Here is a 19,300-nt window from a genome sequence, read left to right as displayed (position 1 = left end):
TGCCTGGCTCAGAGCCATTTTGAATACACACATGTCCAGGGACAAATCTCGGAACCCAAGGGTTTGTTGCTATTTCTGCAATTTACAGAGGTAAATAAAATACATTTAAACTAAGTTCACCTACTTTTTCATTTCAGAGAATTTCAATTACCTGAACTTTTTTTTTTTTTTTTTTTTTTTTGCCAGTCCTGGGCCTTGAGCTCAGGGCCTGAGCACTGTCCTTGGGCTTTCTCAAGGCTAGAACTCTACCATTTGAGCCACAGCACCACTTCCGGCTTTTTTCTATGTATGTGGTACTGAGGAATTGAACCTGGGTCTGCGTGCATGCTAGGCAAGCACTTTACCACTAGGCCAAACTCCAGGCTCTCAGATTGTGGTGTCCTCATCAAAACAGTGGCTGTTGGTGTGCATAATCTCAGGAGATAAATACTCCACACATCCCAACCAGACAATCCATGTTACAGAGGAGGCACTTAGCCTTGGCGAGCTCAAAGTTAGCCATCTGGCCAGCAGGCTGCCCAACAAAAACCAGGACAGGACTGGCTCAACACCAGGCCTAACCACACCCTAGACCATAGAGCAGGCTTAGGCCCAGCCTGTGCCAGCAGACCCGGCTTCTGGATCCACCTTTCCTGCCTCCCTCCCTCCTGCTGCCTCCCTCCTCTTCCTCTCTTGTGAAGGCCTCAGGAACCCCTTCACTTGTCCTCCTTTTCTAACTTCCAGAACACAGGGCAGGCTAGGATCGGCTCCTGGTTTGGCTGCTTCCTAGCTGGCAGGGAGGTCCAGTCCTTCCTTGTGCCAACTCCCCACCCCTCCAGGGAGTCCCCCAACTCCCAGGAAGGGCAGGATGGGGTGGGTTGGGGCTGTTTTGCCGTCCCCTTCTCTCAATGTCCTTTATCCTGCCTTGCTGCCAGCCCAGAGACACGATATCCATCTGGGAGCCTCGGGGCTTTGTTGCTATTTTCTGCATGATGGAATTCAGCACGTCCAAATTAGAAGGTGATATTTCATCTCTAATTGGCAAGTTCAAAAGGCTCCCTATCGCACTCGGAGGTCTGGGGACTGTGTAATTAAACAAGGTTGATCTCTGACTCACTCCCGGGCTGAGCTGGGCCTGGCTCTCCGTGAGCGCCCGGGCCCACCCCGGCCCGGGGCCGACCCGCGGGCCAGCCTGGCCACCCCGGCCTGGCCGTCCCCGTGGGCCCCCGCACCGCCGTCCCTCCCCGTCCCCAGGTGTTCGGTGCTCCGTGCCAACGATAAGATCGGGGCCCTGGGCCCGGGGGAGGCCCTCGGGGAGCTGCCCAGGTCCCCGCAGCCGCGTGGGGCGCGAGCCCACGCTCCCCGCTCGGCCCGGGCCGCCTGCCAGCCGCCCCCGGACCTCCCTCGGCGGCCCGGCCTCCCCGGGACTGGAAGCTGGGGAGCTGCCCGCCCTCCTCCCCTCCAGGCAGCAATGAGTTAACGTCTGCCGCGCCTGGGAACGGCGCGGAGACCCGCGGCTCCGGACCGTCTCGCCCGCCTGGGCCCCTGCCCGGGACTGGAGCGGAAAACGAAGACGCCAGCCGGGACGGCGGTGCGCGCCCAGCGGTGCGCGCCCTGGAGCCGCGTCGCCCCCTGGCGGGACCTCGGGAAACCTCGGGGGACCCCGCGGGGCGATCGCGGCCACGCGGAGGGCGCCCACGGGGTCTGCACGCGGGACGGAGTGCTTTCTGAGCTCCCTCCACCGTCTCCGGGCTTCCCAGCCACTTCCACTTCCATCCTTTCCACACCAGATGGGTCACGCTACAATCACGCTACAGCCTTATCCAAAACGCCGCACCCCCGGGAGGGTTTGCTTTGTTTTGGGGTACCAGTCCTGGGGCTTGAACTCAGGGTCTGGGAGCTGAGCTTCTCCCCCCACCCCACCCCCCGCGCTCTTTGTCTGTCTGTCTGTCTGTCTGTCTGTCTGTCTGTCTCTCTCTCTCTCTCTCTCTCTCTCTCTCTCTCTCTCTCTCTCTCTCTCTCTCTCTCTCTGTGTCTCTCTCTGTGCCTGTCTGTCTGTCTGTCTGTCTGTCTCTCTCTCTCTCTCTCTCTCTCTCTCTCTGCTATCGCTCTACCACTTGCACCACCGCTCTGCTTCCCACTTTTTTGTGATTCATTGGAGATTAAGAGTCTCATAAACTTTCCTGCCCAGCTAGCTTCACACTGCGATCCTCAGATCTCAGGCTCCTGAGTAGTTTGGATTACAGCCATCAGTGTCTGGCCAGCCCGGGGAGTTTTAACCTCAAAACATGCTGCCCTTGAGATAGGTCTGCATTCTGGTTTTTCGGATGAGGAAGTTGGAGTCTGAGAGATAGGGTAGATTTACTTTCCACAGCAGCCTGGGAATCAGTCTGATACTAAAGTGTTTCCTGTACTCTCAACACTGCGGTCAGAATGAATTGTGTAAAACTGAGAATCGTTCATGACACCTCTGCCCTGTGAGCCAACCTCAATCTCCCCAGACAAGGCCCCACCCTGGCAAAGCTCCTCAGTGCCCCATCCCCAGGGGAGAAACTCACTGGGGACCCTCTTGTGTCTTAATAGGACACGCTCTAGTGTCTAGGCATTGCAAGTGTTGTTTTTAACCTCTGTGGCTGCCTGGATAATTCACACTCATGCACAAGGCTAAGGAGGCTTTCTCTGCCCCCCACCCCTTCCCTTTCCTTTAGAGTGACCCACCCCATTCCTTCTAGACAAGTCTGTTACTTCCTGTCTTCATCAGTTTACCAGGTATATCTTTGTGGACAGGAGGGACATGGAAGTGGTTGGACCTGAGCATACTATCTCTGTATCTCTATCATTAAGCTGCATCTCTGGTCCTATTCTTCCGTTTTCTATACCTTTGCTTATCTCCTCAAACCAGCCCCAAATTAGGTGCCAACCAAAGAGGAAAAAATCCACCAGAGCTCTGTTCTGCTAGAGTTCAGAGCCAGAATCCAATGGGAAAGAGGGGATGGAAACTAAACCCAGGATGGACCTGATGCAAGGAGGACCAACGGTCACAGAAAGGTGGGCTTCAAGTCAGCCTAAACAATTGCCCTTGGGCTTTAGAGAATAGATCCAATTTTGCATAGGAAGGCAAGGGGACATGAGCAACTGTTCTATCCTCAAAAGGCCACCCTGGACACTGATGAAGACAGGAGCTCAGAAAGAACAATGGCCAGAGAGTTGTGCCTTGGACCCATTCTAAACAGACCATGTGCCTCTGCCACAGAATAGACAAATGGAGCCATTAAGTTCCCCCCGTGATGGAATAAGTCTAATGCCTGTGATATTTTTTGTGGCAGCAGCCTGTCCTCTAGCTTGAGCTGGACCCAGATTTGTGAAGGAACAGTGATGTTTTCTTTACTCACACCTCCATACCTTCTGTTGCTCATCTTTGAACACAAATGTTCTGGCCAGGAACATCTGCTTCTTTTATCTTTTCTTTTTTTCTTTAGGTCCAAGACCAAAATTTGAATTCAATGCCTGTCGCTTTCACTTATTGGCTATACCAATTGAGCTATGCCTTCAAACCCTGAAACATTGTTTTCTAAGAGCTAGAAGAACCCATTCGTACCTGGCACTGCCTGCCTGTCTTCTAGGGCCAGATACAGCCTGCATAGAATTCTGGTCCACAAATGGCTTCAGAAGGGCTGAGACTTACTAGCAAGGCCTCACTGGCCACCATCCTTCAAGAGTTATGACCTTGGAGCCCACAGTTGGTCACCTTAGTGCCTCCTGGACAGCCTTCCTTCCCTTTCTGCCTCTCACCTGGCTGGTAGACAGAAGGCCGGATGCTGGCAGTGGTGACAACCCGGGGCTTGGGTGCAGGGGCAGCTGGACCTTCGCTGTAGCTGGTATGAGAGGCTGGTGCTGGAGAAGCGGCTGCTGAAGGGCTGTAGGCAGAGCCTGGCCTGGAACCAAGGGGGAAGAGTTACAGCAAAAATGGCCCTGACAGGTGCCAGGCAGCTATGGCAAGCTGGCTCCCAGAAGCTTCTACAAGGAGGAAATCCAACAGAAATGTATGTGGGCTTACCCCTATAATCCTAACGACTCGGGAGGCTGAGATCTGATCATGGGAGGGCCACAGCCAACCCAGATGGCAAATCTGACACTGATTCCAATAAACCACCAAAAAGACAGATGGAGGCATGTCTCAAGGGTTAAAGTGCCAGCTATGGACAATAAGCTGAGTGAGAGTGTGAGGCCCTGGGTTCAAGCCCCATTATAGGAACACAGACCCCAAAAAGTTCTTGGGGGAGCTATCAAAGGCTGTGAAGGAGAAGTCAGAGAGTCTTGGGGGAGTGGAGAGCTGCTCCCTGTACTTAGTCCTACCACTTGTGGGGGCAAAGGAGACCAGGCCCTAGCTTTTACCCCTATTAGACTGCCATGCTATGGTGGGACCCGGGATGGAGGAAAAGGAGGGAAATCGATGTGGTTAGAGTTACCTGGTCCTGTGTTCCCCAACACTTCCAGTGACTCCACAGCCTCCACCACCTGCCCCACCCCTCTGTGTGTGTGTGTGTGTGTGTGTGTGTGTGTGTGTGTGTGTGCATGTGCATGCTGGTCTTCGGGCCTGAACTCAGGGCCTGGGTGCTATCCCCTTAGCTATTTTGCTCTACTACTGCTCCACTCCACTTCCGGCTTCTTAGTGGTTAATAAGAGTCTCACAAATTTTCCTGCCAGGGCTGGCTTCCAACTGCAATCCTCAGATCTCCGCCTCTTGAGTAGCTAGGATTATAGGTATGAGCCAGTGGTTATTACTTTGTCATTGCTGGACCAAGCAGCCATCTCAGATTTCTGAACAAGAATGATCTAGCAAGGGCTCATGGGAAGAAGCCAGGAGGCTGCTCGTAGCTCTTCTAAGCAAACCCAGTCCACTTAGAGAATTCCCGCTGCCTCCTCCCACTGACTTGAACAGCCTCTTTCCACATGTGGCCCAGAAACCATGGGAGCAAAGGGATGGGGAAAAATGTGTTCTAGTTCATTGCCCTCAGGAAATGCTGAGCTTGGCCTTTGTCTTGAGGAGCTGAAAGTTCCAGGAACTCTTTGGAGTCCAGTAGCTTGTTTAATCTTGTCTGATTCCATGTTTCCCAGTTCCATTTGTTTGTGAAACCCCTTTCTTCACTTAAAATTAATGAACACCTTGCAGACCATGCTCTTTTCCTCTTTGCTCTCTGCTCTTTTCCTGCCCCTTTCAGATCCTAAAGGGGACATGCAACCAACACCCTAGGCAAATAGGTTAAAGATTAGGGGTGAGTGGAAAAGTGAACTCCTAGAAACTTACCTTCCCTGGCCTCTGGCTTCCTGTGTTCCTTCTACAGGTGCGAATCTGCCCCAACCCTGCAGGGCATAACTAGAGGAAGAGAGGTGCCTTTCTCTCTAAGGGTCTAGACAGGAATAGCCTAAGGACCGAACCCACTGCCAAGCCCATGAGAGAATGCAGACCTGCTTCAGTCAAGGCAAAGATAAAATACTCCTCGGGGGCTGGGAGTTTGACCTAGTGGTAGAGTGCTTGCCTAGCATGCACGAAGACCCAGGTTCGATTCCTCAGTACCACATAGACAGGAAAAAGCCAGAAGTGGTGTTGTGGCTCAAGTGGTAGAGCTCTAGCCTTGAGAAAACCCAAGGACAGGGCATACTTGCCCTGGCTTTGTGCCAAGTTCTGGCTGAGTGAGGCCAATGTCTGCCCCTTCTGAACCTGCCAACATTTCTGGAGGACCCCAACCAACTGGCCCAAGCTGTTTGAAGATGGTTCAGGCCTTTTCTGCTTTCCTTTCCCATAGTTAGGGCAGACACCTGCAGGCCAATTACCTTGGACTGTCCATAGGGCTTGAGGCAGGGGCTGTAGCAGAGGCGGTGGCAGCATGGGCAGTGCCTGCAGCCAGGGGTGGCGAGGCTGCGCTGGGAGAGGCAGCAGCAGGCGGCTGGGCAGAAGCGGGCAGCAGCGGGGTGGCGGCCTGGCTGGTGCACACTGGAGCATGCTCAATGGGCGTGCTGATGAGGTGGGACCAAGAAAGACAAACAGGTCAAGGAGGACCCGGGTTCCTGGGCCCTCTGCATGGGGCAATGGAAGCAGCAGTGGTAGGTCCAGGAGGGCGCCATCCTACCAAAACCAGCAGAATCTCCAGCACTCATATCTTCCATAGATGAGGACAAAGCTCCACTCAGATAGCAGAAGGGGAAAGACCACACAGAGGGGACCCAGAATATTTCAGTCTGGTACTACTTTTTTTTGTTTTTCTTTTGTCTTTTTTTCTTTTTGCCAGTCCTGGGGTTTGAACTCAGGGCCTGGGAACTGTCCTTGGACTTTCTCAAGGCTAGAGCTCTATCACTTGAGCACCACTTCCAGCTTTTTCTGTGTATGTGGTACTGAGAAATCCAACGCATGACTTTATGCATGCTTGGCAAACACTATACCACTAAGCCACACTCGCAGCCCCAGTCATTATATTTAATGTGCATATGTAAAACCAGAACCACGGAATTTGAGGTGACAAGTGGGATTGGGTAAGATGGGAGAGAATTATGGAAGGGGTGACATCAACCAAGATTCATTGTACTTATAAACTGTTGAAATCCCTTTGTACTTAAAGATTGTAAGAATATATGCATATACATATATATGAATATATGTATTCATATATATATATATATACAGTAAGAATGTATTCTTGGTCTTACTGATTTTATTTATTTACCTTTTTGCTGTACCGAAGTTTGAACTCAGGGCCTTATATGTGCTAGGCAAGGGCTCTACTAGTTGAGCCAAACCTCTACCGCCCTGAATTTACAGAATAGCCCTCTGATATGGGTATTAACGACCCTAATACACAAGGTAAACAGAAACAAAATTCAGTTGCTTAAGACTCTAGAGCTTAACTCTAAGGACAAACAAGGGCAGTCATTTTGATTTGAAGCTTTAACCAGTATCTCATGGAGGAAGAAAAAGCCTCTTTTCATGATCAGACAAGTAGAATCTGCTATGTTTTCTTTTCTTTTTTTCCAGGGGGGAGGGATATGCTGGTTCTAGGGCTTGAACTCGGGGCCTCCTACTACCACTTGACATTTTTGCTCATGACTGACAGTCTACTATTTAATACACTCTTCCACTTTCAACTTTTTGGTGGCTAATTGGAGATAAGAGGACTTTTCTGCCTGGGGTTGGCTTTGAATCATAATTGTCAGATCTCGGCCTCCTGGATAGCTGGGATTACAGATATGATACAACAGTGCCTGGCAAATGGTGCTATTCTCTTTCCTTTCTTCTTCCCTTCCTTCCTTCTTTCTTTTTTCTATTTTAGGTCTTGAACTCATGGCCTGGGCGCTGTCTCTGGGCTATTTGGGCCACAGTTCTACTTCTGGTTTTCTGGTGATTAATTAGAGATAAGAGTCTCATGGACTTGCCTGCCCAGGCTGGCTTTGAACCATGATCTTCAGATTTCAGCCTCTTGAGTAGGTAGGACTGTAGTAATGAGTCACCAGCACCTGGCACCTTCTTTCTTCCTTTCTCTTGGCCAGTAACTGGGGCTTGAATTCAGAGTTGGCTCTGAATTTTGAGCCTTCGAGCTCAGCCTTCTGAGTAGCTGGAGTTACCAGTGTAAAGCCACTGGCACTGGGCTAAGGGTGCTATTCTTTTTGCTTTTCTTTTTTTCTCCCTTCCTTCCTTCCTTCCTTCCTTCCTTCCTTCCTTCCTTCCTTCCTTCCTTTCTTCCTTCCTTCCTTCCTTCCTTCCTTCCTTCCTTCCTTCCTCCTCCTCCTCCTCCTCCTCCTCCTCCTCCTCCTCCTCCTCTTCTTCTTCTTCTTCTTCTTCTTCTTCTTCTTCTTCTTCTTCTTCTTCTTCTTCTTCTTCTTCCTCCTCCTCTTTTTCTTCTTTTGTTAGTCCTGGGGCTTTAACTCAGGGCCTGGGCACTGTCCCTGAGCTCCTTTTGCTTAAGGATAGCACTCTATCACTTAAGCCACAGCATCACTTCCTGCTTTTCTGTTTATGTGCTACCAAGAAATCGAACTGATGCATGCTAGGCAAGCACTTTACCACTAAGCCACAGTCCTATCCCAGGATACTGTTTTTATTAGAAATAGAGTTAACAGTACGTCCCTCTACTTTTTCCCTAATGATATCCATGTTACCTTATTATTTTTAGTGTTCCTAAATAACTGATGTAGAAAGCCTCATCTTACAGATGGGGAATCTGAGTATCTATGTATCACACCAATACCAACTGATAGGAAGGGGTCTGAGCTCTAATCACTACAATATTTCTGCAGCTTTCTGGCATAGAGATCACCTCAGGGTCTTATTAAACTGCGGCTTCTAGTTGAGCAGAACTAGGGCATGGCTGAGTCCATGGTATTTTTTTTTTTCCGGTTCAGCTCCCCAGTGGTACTGATACTGTTGCTCACTGGCCTGCTCTTGAAGTAGATCGAGAGTAAATCGGTCTCTCTGCAAGGTAATCATGAACTGTTTACCAAAGTACCACCCAACCTCTCTCCTCCAGCAGACACATGGTCAGAGGAGAGGCCTTGGAGTCTCTTTTCAGGCCTGCAGCAGGGCTATCCCTGCTCTCACACAAGGCCACTTGCCCAGCCTCTGTGAAAAACCTTGCTTTGCAAAGCCTTGCCCTATGATGTAGTTGCCTCAGAGAAGAAACTGCAAACCCTACAGCCTGCTGAACTGGTTCCTTATGAGATTCCAACTATGGAAATCCTGACATAAGACATGAGTCCTCTCCCCCTGCCCCACCCCCCTCCCCTCTCTTTCTTTCCTTTTGTGGCAGTACTGGGACTTCAGCTCAGATCCTCAAACTCTCACCTTGCTTTTTTGCTCAAGGCTGATGCTCTGCCACTTCAGTCACACCTCTGTGGGTTCATTAGAGATAAGAGTCTCATGGACTTTTCTGCTTGATCTGGCTTTACACCTTGATGTTCAGATCTCACCCTCCTGTTTAGTTAGGATTACAGGCTTGAGCCACCAGCACTTTGCAGGTCACAAGTCTTGAATTACCTGTCCTTGGTCCCATTCTTTGTTTCCACTTACCTGCTGGGGATTGAGAACACTGCAGAAGGCAAGAGTGGTGGAAATTTCAGAGCTATCTCTGTCTCCTTTGCTTCAACTCACTGTCAAACTGGCTAACAAGCAGCCCTCCCTGTAGCTCCACATGAGCCCTGGGTTTCTGGGGATGAAGTTAGAGCCAGGTACTGGCTCTTGGAAAGTTCATCATTGACCACTGGGCTGGGACGAAGGCTCCTACCAGAATACACAGGAGTGCATATAAAGCGCTTGCTCTTGGTTCTTGCTCTATGGTACCCCAGTTCGGACCTCTGTCTACAGACGCCAAGCAGCCAAGGCCAAGGGAAGGGAGATATTAAAAAGCATTCTGAAAAATCTAGGGATTTCTTTTTTGGTAGGTACATGGCCTTGAACTCAGAGCCTCTTGCTGGCACTTGGCTTTTTCCACTTAAAGCTGATATTCTACCATTTGAGCCATACCTCCACTTCCAGTTTTTTGCTAGATAATTGGAAATAAGAGTCTCATAGACTTTTCTGCTTGAAACTGGCTTAGAACTGTGATTCTTGGATCTCAGTCTCCTGAGTAGCTAGGAGTGTAGCATCAATACCTGGCAAGGATCTGGGGCTCTTATTCAAAATCAGTTCCTGTAGGAAGTTCCATGAAGTCTCCACAGTCCCCGCCCCCCCCCCAAAAAAAAAGGAGCACCAGTGAACAAGGGCTGCAGAGAACTTCCATGGCCTGGCTTCAGTCCTAAAGATAGCATCCCTGAAGATTGCCAATCTGGTGTAGGAGTTGCAGCTGCTTCCCATAAGGTCATATGAGTCGCTACATTTTCCTTCTCTTTTTGGCACTAGAGTTCAAGCCTACAGCCTTGTGCATGTTAAATGAATATTCTACCCTCAAGCTCCAGCCGCAGTCCCATAATTCACTTTGAATGTCTAAGTAAAAAGCAAAGCTGGGTGCCAGTGGCTCACACCTGTAATCCTAGCTACTCAGGAGGCTGAGATCTGAGGATCACAGTTCGAAGCCAGCCCAGGCACGAAAGTCCATGAGACTTTGACTGCTAATTAACCACCAGAAAATTGGAAGTGGCACCTTGGTTCAAGGGGTAGAGCAGTATCATTGAGCTGAAGAGCTCAGGGACAGCACTCAGACCCAGAGTTCAAGCCCCAGGACAAAAAGAAGAAAAGAAAAAGCAAACCAAAGGAGACTAATGTTCAGGGCTACATGGGGAAGGGTGATGTGAGGAAAGCCAAACTCTTGGAGCTCATCTCTTCCTTCTCCCCCGGCAGTAAAAAGGCAGACTACAATGATCTTGAACCCTTGCTTGTGGTCCTGAGAATGGTGGGATTCACTTGATGCCCTAACTGATTGATGACAGTGATGTATCTGGAAAATGTGGGCATGAGCCAGTCACCTATGGATCATACCTGTAATCACAGTTACCCAGGAGGCTGAGATCTGAGGAACTCAATGTGAAGCCAGGCCAGGCAGGAAAATCTCTGAGACTCTTATCCCCAATAAACTAATAACCCCACCACCACTACCACACACAAAAAAAGGGAACAAAACCTCCAAAAGTTTTAAGTGCTAGCCCTGAGCAAAAGAAGCTCAAGGACAACTCACAGGCCCTGAGTTCAAGCCCCAGGACTGTCACAAAAAAAAAGAAAGGAAGGAGGGAGGGAGGGAGGAGGGAGGGAAGGAAGGAAGGAAGGAAGGAAGGAAGGAAGGAAGGAAGGAAGGAAGGAAAGAAAGAAAGAAAGAAAGAAAGAAAGAAAGAAAGAAAGAAAGGAAGGAGGGAGGGAGGAAGGTGTGGGAATGGAACAAGTAGAGGTGCTGGGTCTTGGGGTGATTGGGGTAGGATGGAACTGTGTAGATGTTATCTGTGTTAGTGAAGACAATGGAGTATGAAATTTTTGGTTTATTATCAGATAACAACAGAATATCAGTCCGATGGTCGGTCATTCAACCTTCTGCCCACCCCCAACCCATCTACATTCCATCTGCAGGCTAATGACCACTGCTCACGGTGCTCTGTCCATTCAATGTGCCCTCATTGACCTTGTGATCTATGCTAATGATGCCTGTCAGCCCCCTTTGGGATGGAAGCCGTGCTGGTTCCACTTTGCCTTAAGGATTCATTCAAAAGCCTGTAGCCTGTAAGGCTAGATCTAGCCCACAACTAACTAACCTTGAGCCCATCTGCGTGTCCTTCGTATCAGTAAATGATGTACTACGCGTCTGGGACACCATCTTCTCATCAGTATCTCCACTCCCTCTGCTTAGACTATCCAGCCTGCTCTGCTCATATGTGCCCCAGCTCCAACTGTTCCTGAAGATTAAACACACTGACCTCTTCTTCCAGGAAGCCTCTTTTGACCCTCCAATTGGAGGGGCTCCAACATGACCAACTTTGCTCTGTAGTCACACACTTCATCCAGAAAGCATCCTGTGCTTTCTGGTACCTTTACCACCCATACCACCAGGTGCCTCAATAATTGCCTGCAGATATAAGGATCGGATAAGGGCATCACTCTTATTTCTTTTTGTTGTTGTTCTGAGACTGGGACTGGAACTCAGTACCTGACACTTTGCTCATTGGCCGGCGTTCTAACAACAGAGCCACGCCTCCAACCCCACATCCATTCTACTTCCTTGGGGCTCACCTAGAACTCTGATCTGGAGCCACACACAGCACTATACACTGGGCCTGTGTAAACTGGGATGGCAGCAGGCAAATTAAAAAGCAAGCAACAGCCTTCTAAGGCTTCAACTGAGTGGCTCCAAAACAGAGCCTACCAGCCAAAGGATACTCACTTCCTGGAACCACTAGTACCAGTTCCTGGGATTTCCCCCTGCCCCACAGTCCATCCCTGAGCCCTACAAGTTCTCAGTAAAAGGTCATCAAATATGGCTGTGTTCCAGCTTCCCTGCATGAAGTCAGGAGTCCCTTTTCCTCCCCAGAGTGGACCCCTGCCGCCAGTTTCATGATGCCTGCCTGGTCCTGCCTGGCTCTGGCTCTGGCATCAGACTGAAAGGGGGAGGGGGAGGGGAAACCACAGTGCAACACCTTCGGGAGCATTTCAGGGGCAGAAAGAAAGGCAGTGTGGTGAGTGGAACAGGGCTCTGGCCATCCAGCCTCAGATAAGTCCGGGAATCCCAGGGGCCCCAGGTGTCCTTGTTGCCATGGTCTCAAGCCTTGGGAGTTTATGCAGTCAGGGACCAAACAGGTGGGTGGGGCACTGGCTTTGGAACGTCTGCCACTTGTCCTGACTGGCACCCTTTCAGATGCCACTGCTAATTGCTCTGCACAGAGCCACATGGTGAGGCAGGGAGCAAGATCCAATGTGCACCAGAGCTCTTTAAGTCTCCTTCTACCCTCCTCTCCCCTCCTCTGAGCCCCACGCTTGCCCCTGAGTTCCCCAGTGAACCTCTCCACTACTTAGCCAAATGTGCCAACCAGAGTTTTTCTTTCACCTCCTAGACAAGGCTAAGCATGAATACTGCCTGCCAAGGGGGAAGGGCTTACAGTATGCGTTTGTTGTTGTTATTTCTTTTGTTTTTCTTTTCTTTTCATTTTTTGTGGGTCATAGGGCTTGAACTCTGGGCCTGGGCATGGTACCTGAGCTCTTCAGCTCACGGCTACTGCCCTACCCCTGGAGCCACAGCACCACTTCCTGTTTTCTAGGGATTAACTGGAGATAAGAGTCTCACGGAGTTTAGTGCCCCGGCAGGCTCTGAACCACAATCCTCAGATCTCAGCCTCCTGAATAGCTAGGATTACAGGCGTGAGACACGGTATCAGCTCCTTTTCTTTTTTTTTTTTTAAAGCCAGTCCTGGGCCTTGAACTCAGGGCTTGGGCACTGTTCTTGAGCTTTATCCGGGTTAGTGTTCTACCACTTGAAGCACAGAACCACTTCTGGCTTTTTCTGTGGATGTGGTACCAAGGATTTGAACCCAGGGTTTCATGCATGCTAGGCAAGCACTCTACCACTAGAATACAATCCCGCCCTGTTTTGTTTGGTGCCAGTACTGAGGCTTTAACTCAGGGCCTGGACATTGTCCCTAAGCTTTTTCTTTTTTCTTCTTTTGCTCAAAGCTCACACTGTACTACTTGATCCACAGTTTCACATCTGACCTTTTGCTGGTTAATTGGAGGTAAGCATTTCACAGACTTTTTTTTTGCCTCAGTGATCCTTCCAGCTCAGCCTCTGAGTTACTAGGATTACAGGTGTGAGCTACCAACACCTGGGTCAGCGTGCTTCCTGACACAGGATGGCTCAGCTTGCCACTGGCCACAGAGTGAGGGAGGAGGAGCGGGGGATTCTGCAGGGACACCCACCCCCCCATCCACACTGTCCCATAGGAGACACCATGGAATTCCATGCCCTTTCACCAAGGGTTCCTTAGAGTCCACAGGGTGAGAAAGAGCTGCTCTGGGTCCCCCCTGTCCCTGCCCCTCTGCTGGTGATCCTGTCCACTCTGTCTGGTATCTGTCCCTCACAGCAATCTCCCTGGGGAGAAGGGTACACGCACAGGCACAGCATGACTGGCACTTGTTTTTGGTTCACTTCAAATCTTCTTTATTTCAGAACAAACATGCTTATATGTACAGAAGACAGAACTCTGGAGCCAGCACACACATACAGAGAGGAGGGCTAACCCATCTCACCACAGCCTGCAGGGCCTTCTGCCTCATCTAGCCTGGTTTCCGCTTCCTCTGCAAAGAATCTAGTTACCCTGGGCTCCCTAGGGCAAGGAAGGATCTAGAAGGGCCAGGAAATTGTCCCCTTCCAGGACCTCGATCTACAAGCAATGTGTTGTTTGGGTAAAGATAAACAGTGGCTGTTCTATTGGTTTGGGGGTATTATGTCAGCAAATCCATCAGGTCTTCTCTGGTCTATTTAAATCTAAGTGGGGGTGGAGAGGGGTGCAGGGGGTAGGGCCAGACCCCAGCTGGCAGCTGAGGAGGAGGGCAGAGAGCAGCAGTGTAGTAGTTGGACCTAAAGTTACCCCCCACCCCCACAGTTACACATCGTCAAGCATCACCATAGGGCTCACATGCCAGATTTGTGTGGGGCTGGGGGACAAAGAGGGTCCAGGCAGCCTTTTAACTTTTAACATTAAGGCTTTGGGCCGAAAGGCCATGGTGCCAGTTGCGCAATTTGGCAAAACGAGGGCTGTTACGTTCCGTTTCAAACCTTTCCCTGTGGCACAGAGAAAGAGAGACAGAGAGAGACAGACAGAGAAAGAAGAGAGAAAGAAAGAGAGGGGTTAGGGGACATGTCCACTATACCCCTGTCTCGAGTGGGGGCAGAGGCTGGGGAGGGGCTGTTAGCTTGGAAAAGCACTGCCATCTGAGGGGTGCTTTTTGGTGGTCATGCCTGGGTCGGGTGGGACAAGTCTAGAAAAGGAAGGAGAGACTAAAGTCCCTGCCTCAAAGGGTGAGGGGTCATAGATAAAGGGCCTGGTTAGAGGGCCTAAGGGCTGATTTGACAAAGGGGGGGGTCTCTATTTGGGGATTGACTATCTGGTTAAGGCTGGGCAGGGCTGCTTTGGCCTTGACTTTGGGGACTGAACCCATCAGGCAGGTGGGCCTAACCCTGGCTCTGTCTGCTGGCTGGGCACCAAGAAGGAGCAACACCTATTCCCTGTGATGATGACTGGTGGGCAGACCTGTCACCTCCCAGCTGCCGCCTGGCCTCACCTCACCTCCACATGCTACCCCTGACCCCGGGCACAGGAGTGCACGCCCCCATCAGTGTACATGCACATGGACTCACAAGGCCACGGTCACAGATTTAGGGATGGGGATTTCTGACACTTCCTGACAGTATCATCCCTGGGGACTCAACCCACAGCTGTTCTGCTGAGGACACAGTATATAGGGAGCAGGAAGTAGCCAGAACAGTGTTAGAAAATCTGCTATGACAGGGGAATGGTATTTCTGGATGCCAGAATCCTAGGCCCTCCCCACCAGAGGCTGGAGGAGTAGGGGCGAGGGGCAGGGAGAGGATCTCCAACATCCTCCAGACCAGAAAGGCAAACCAGTGGCCAAGGCTCAGTCATACCTAGCCAGAAACCCAGTGGGCTTAACCTGTATGGAAATTTGATTGCACACAAAATAGGGCTGGGGTTGTAGCTCAGTGATAGCACCTGTTCAGCATGCCTGAGTTTCTTTTGTTTGATAGCAAAAACTATTTTCATTAACTAATTAAAAATTTTAAATGTCCAAGTGCCAATGGCTCACATCTATTACTCAGGAGGCTGAGATCTGAGAATCTGAGGAAAGTCGATGAGGCTCTTAGCTCCAATTAACTGCCAAAAAGCTGGAAATGTAGCTGTGGCTCAAGTGGTAGAGTGCTAGCCTTGAGCAAAAAAGCTCCAGGACAGCATCTAGGTTCTGAGTTCACACCCCAAGACCCACACCAAAAAGAGGAGAAAAAAAAATTAAAGTAAAAAAAATCAAGGGCCAGGAGCATGGCCTAGTGGTAGAGTGCTTGCCTAGCATGCACAAAGACCCAGGTTCAATTCCTTGGTACTATATACACAGAAAAACTTGGAACTGGTGCTGTGGCTCAAGGGTGGGGCACTAGCCTTGAGAAAACCCAATGGCAGTGCTCAGATCCTGAGTTCAAGCCCCAGGACTGGAAAAAAAATAAATCAATTGCTACTTTACTTACAAAACTGCAATCCTTCTATATATCACCTTTATAATAATAAAGAAAAGTCTAGGGTTTAAAAATATCACGGTGGTTCACGCCTGTAATCCTAGCTACTCAGATGGTTGAGATCTGAGGATCGCGATTCAAAACCAGCCCAGGCACTAAAGTCCTTGAGACTCTTATCTCCACCAGAAAACTGAAAGCAGCACTGTGGCTCAAGAGGTAGGGTAGTAAGCTTGAGCTGAAGAGCTCAGGGACAGCACCCAGGTCCAGAGTTCAAGTCCCATGACTGACAAAAATAAATCCATTGCTATACCTGTGCTACTCAGCAATGAAAACAAGCACCAGAACTGCAGGTTCTCAAATGTCTTTTTTGGAATATTTTCATATACATAATGAGAAATCTTAGAGACCCAAACCTAACCACAACATTCACTTACATTTCAAAAATACTTTATACACAAAGCCATGTGTTAAGGCGTGTGGTGTGTGTGTGTGTGTGTGTGTGTGTGTGTGTGTGTGCACGCACGCGCATATGTGCACGCACGTGCTTGCATGTGTTTGTGCATGCACATGTGTCTGATGGTACTGGGGCTTAAGCTCAAGGCCTTGTGTTCCCACTTGGTTTTTTAAATCAGTGGTGGCATTCTACCACCTAAGTCACAACTTCACTTCCAGTTTTTTGCTGGTTAATAGGAGGTAAGAGTTTCACAGACTTTTCTGCTTGGACTGGTTTTATCCTAAGTAGCTTGAGCAACCTTCACCTGTATTTGGATGTCAATCTACTACAGAAGATCAGTTGTAGAATTTTCCACTTGTAGTATCATGTGGATGTTCAAAATGTTTCGAAATTGGAGCAGGGAAGGTTTTTGAGTTTTAGAGTAGAGAAGCTTGACCTACACCGCGGACAACTTGAATAAATCTCCAGGGAATGAGGCCAGTTAGAAAATGCCAGTCCTAAGACAATAACATGCTATTTGTTTTTGTCTGTAGCTCATTATTGAAAATGAAGAAATGGAGAGTAGACAATAATATATAGGTAGTTTGGGGCAAAAGTTGAGGGGAAGGAGGGGCCTGGGGTCGGCTTGGCCGGGAAGCTTGCTTGGAGTGATGGAATGTTCCCTTGTCCTGATTGTAGCCCTGCTGTCATGTGTTGCAAGATGTTACCACTGGGGTAAAGGAGTAAAAGGCCCCAGGGGATTTCTCTGTATTATTTATTATTATTATTATTATTATTATTATTATTATTTGCCGGTCCTGGGGCTTGAACTCAGGGCCTGAGCACTGTGCTTGGGCCTTCTACCATTTGAGTCACAGCACCACTTCTGGCTTTTTTCTATGCATGTGGTACCAAGGAATCAAATCCAGATGTTTGTGCATGCTAGCCAAGCACTCTACCCTTAGGCCAAACTCCCCACCCCGATCTGTATTATTTCTTAAGCCTGACAAGATCTGAATCAGTAGTTCTCTCAAAAAATAAATTAAAGTTTCATTTAAAAAAAAAAGAAAAAGAGCCAGGCAGGGTAGCTCATGCCTATAATCCTAGCTGCTCAGGAGGCTGAAATCTGAGGATCAAGGTTCAAAGCCAGCCTGGGCACAAAAGGACCTGAGACTCTTACGTCCAATTAGCCTCTAGGAAATGGGAAGTGGGGCTTGGCTCAAGGGTAGGGTGGTAGCCTTGAGCTGAAGAGCTCAGGGATAATGCCCAGGCCGAGTTCAAGCCCCATGACCCACAAAAAGAAGAAGAAGAAGAGGAAGAAGAGGAGGAGGAAGAGGAGGAGGAAGAGGAGGAGGAGGAGGAGGAAGAGGAGGAGGAAGAGGAGGAGGAGGAGAAGGAGGAGGAGGAGAAGGAGGAAGAGAGAAAGAGAGAGAGAGAGAGAGAGAGAGAGAGAGAGAGAGAGAGAGAGAGAGAGAGAGAGAGAGAAGAATTGCCAGCACATAAGAATTAGAAAGTCAACTTTAGATACTGAGATAAGGCTTCAGGGGAGTGCTGGGCTTGCCATTCTGTATAGCAACCATCATCAACGGCTGGTCCTTACTTTTCCTATATTCCCACATTTACAAAAGTCCGCTTTGCCCATCTGCATGGTAACATTTGTTCTACTCCTCCAGTCTACCATATTAGGTCTCTGTGTTCAACTGTTTATCCAAAGGGACTGAATGCTGACATAGTTGAAAACCACTGGTCTAAAGCAGTATTTCCTTCAGGCCCAGAGATGGCCACACAGAAATCCCAGTAGCAAAATCACCATCTAAAGTGCTGAGCAACTTCTCTTGTTCCACATCTGCCCCTCTGTGGTCAGGGTAAAGGAGTACAGCCAGTATAAGCAAAGGTCCTGTGGCAAGGCCCACCCAGCTCTACAATCACGACCAGTCTATCCAGGATGCAGGAATGCAACATTAGATGCCACGAGTTTCCAGTAAATTGCCAACTTTCTTGTAAGGCCTGAGGCCAGGTGATGATTTGTCATTATTGCTCAGTGACAAGGGAAAGGACAATCCTGGAGCCTCCATGAGTCTAGTGGAGCTTCTCTGCTTGGTGTTTAGAAATTCCATCAGCCAAAAGAAAAGAGCAAAGAGAGGAAGGCACAAGGGAGGGAGAAGAGCTAGAGAAAGGAAGAGAAGGCCTATCGGGCTGCAGGGACTGCAGCATTTAAAGAACCTGGTGTCTCCAGGCAGGAAATTCGATGAGACTCCTATCTCCAATAAAATACTTAGCAGAAGCTGGAAGTAGCACTGTGGCTCAAGTGGTAGAGCACTATCCTTGAATTTAAAAAATAAATAAGTAAAGCTCAGGGATAGCACCCAGGCCCAGAGTTCAGACCCCTAGGCCAGCCAAAACAAAAAAGAAACAAACAAACAAAAACGAAAAGAGGAAGTGTTTAATTGGATGTTGTCAGCCAACAAGATGGGTCAACTGGATTTGGGGGCACGGCTTTTGCTGCCGTGTAGGTGGGGAAGGGACCTGCATACTCCATGCTGCTCAGACGGCCACTTGGGTAAACATGGGTCCCCAACTACAGCGAGTGGCCAGAGACTGACTGAGGCTTTCATCACAAGGAGAACGGAATTCACACATCCATAGCCCCTGGCCCTTCCCTGAGTCAATGGGAACTTGGATTTAGTGACATGGGAGATAAACCTGAAGAAATTAACAGTCAGCGCTGGATTTGGTAGCTCAATCTTGTAATGCCAGCTACTCGATAGACAGAGATAAGGAGGATGATGGTTCAACACCAGCTGGGCAAAAAGTTTAATAAGACCCCATCTCAACCAACAAACTAGATGTGGTAGCTCATGCTTATGATTTCAGCTATGAAGCAGGCATAGGTAAAAGGATCGTAGTTCAGGCCACCCTGGGCAAAAAAACATCACACTTCACCTAAAAAAGAACTAAAGCAGAAAAAATCAAATCCCAAGGCTGAGGACATGGCTCGAGGGATAACTTAAGTGGCAGTGCCTACTTAGCACAAGGCCTTGAGTTCAACCCCAGTATCACAAAAAAAAGAAAAAGTTAAAGGCAGCAAGGGAGGGTCAGGAAGTTTACATCCTGGTCCCCATAGTTCAGTGAAGAGGAGGATGTGCCAGTGCTGCAGAGCCTCCAGTTCAGGGTCTGAGGTCCC

The 19,300-nt window shown here is 49.3% G+C and overlaps 1 protein-coding gene across 7 annotated transcripts in view; it reads right to left on the bottom strand.

Moving 5' to 3' along the window:
- Ldb3 (LIM domain binding 3) overlaps positions 1–19,300 on the bottom strand; it is a 76,843-nt gene that overhangs the window by 28,564 nt on the left and 28,979 nt on the right. For 3 of the 7 annotated variants that reach the window (XM_090346717.1, XM_090346719.1, XM_090346723.1), the window contains one exon: positions 3,772–3,914. In XM_090346717.1, the coding sequence (XP_090202843.1) occupies positions 3,772–3,914 (143 nt within the window). Of the gene's footprint in view, positions 1–3,771; positions 3,915–5,814; positions 5,998–13,604; positions 14,220–19,300 lie in introns of those variants that run through there. The other 4 variants (XM_090346720.1, XM_090346721.1, XM_090346722.1 and 1 more) reach the window with 2 other exon arrangements.

Source organism: Megascapheus bottae, chromosome 15, assembly GCF_031878675.1.
Source record: "Megascapheus bottae isolate mThoBot1 chromosome 15, mThoBot2.hap1, whole genome shotgun sequence".
NCBI lineage: Eukaryota > Metazoa > Chordata > Mammalia > Rodentia > Geomyidae > Megascapheus > Megascapheus bottae.
This window is presented reverse-complemented; position numbering and strand designations above follow the sequence as displayed.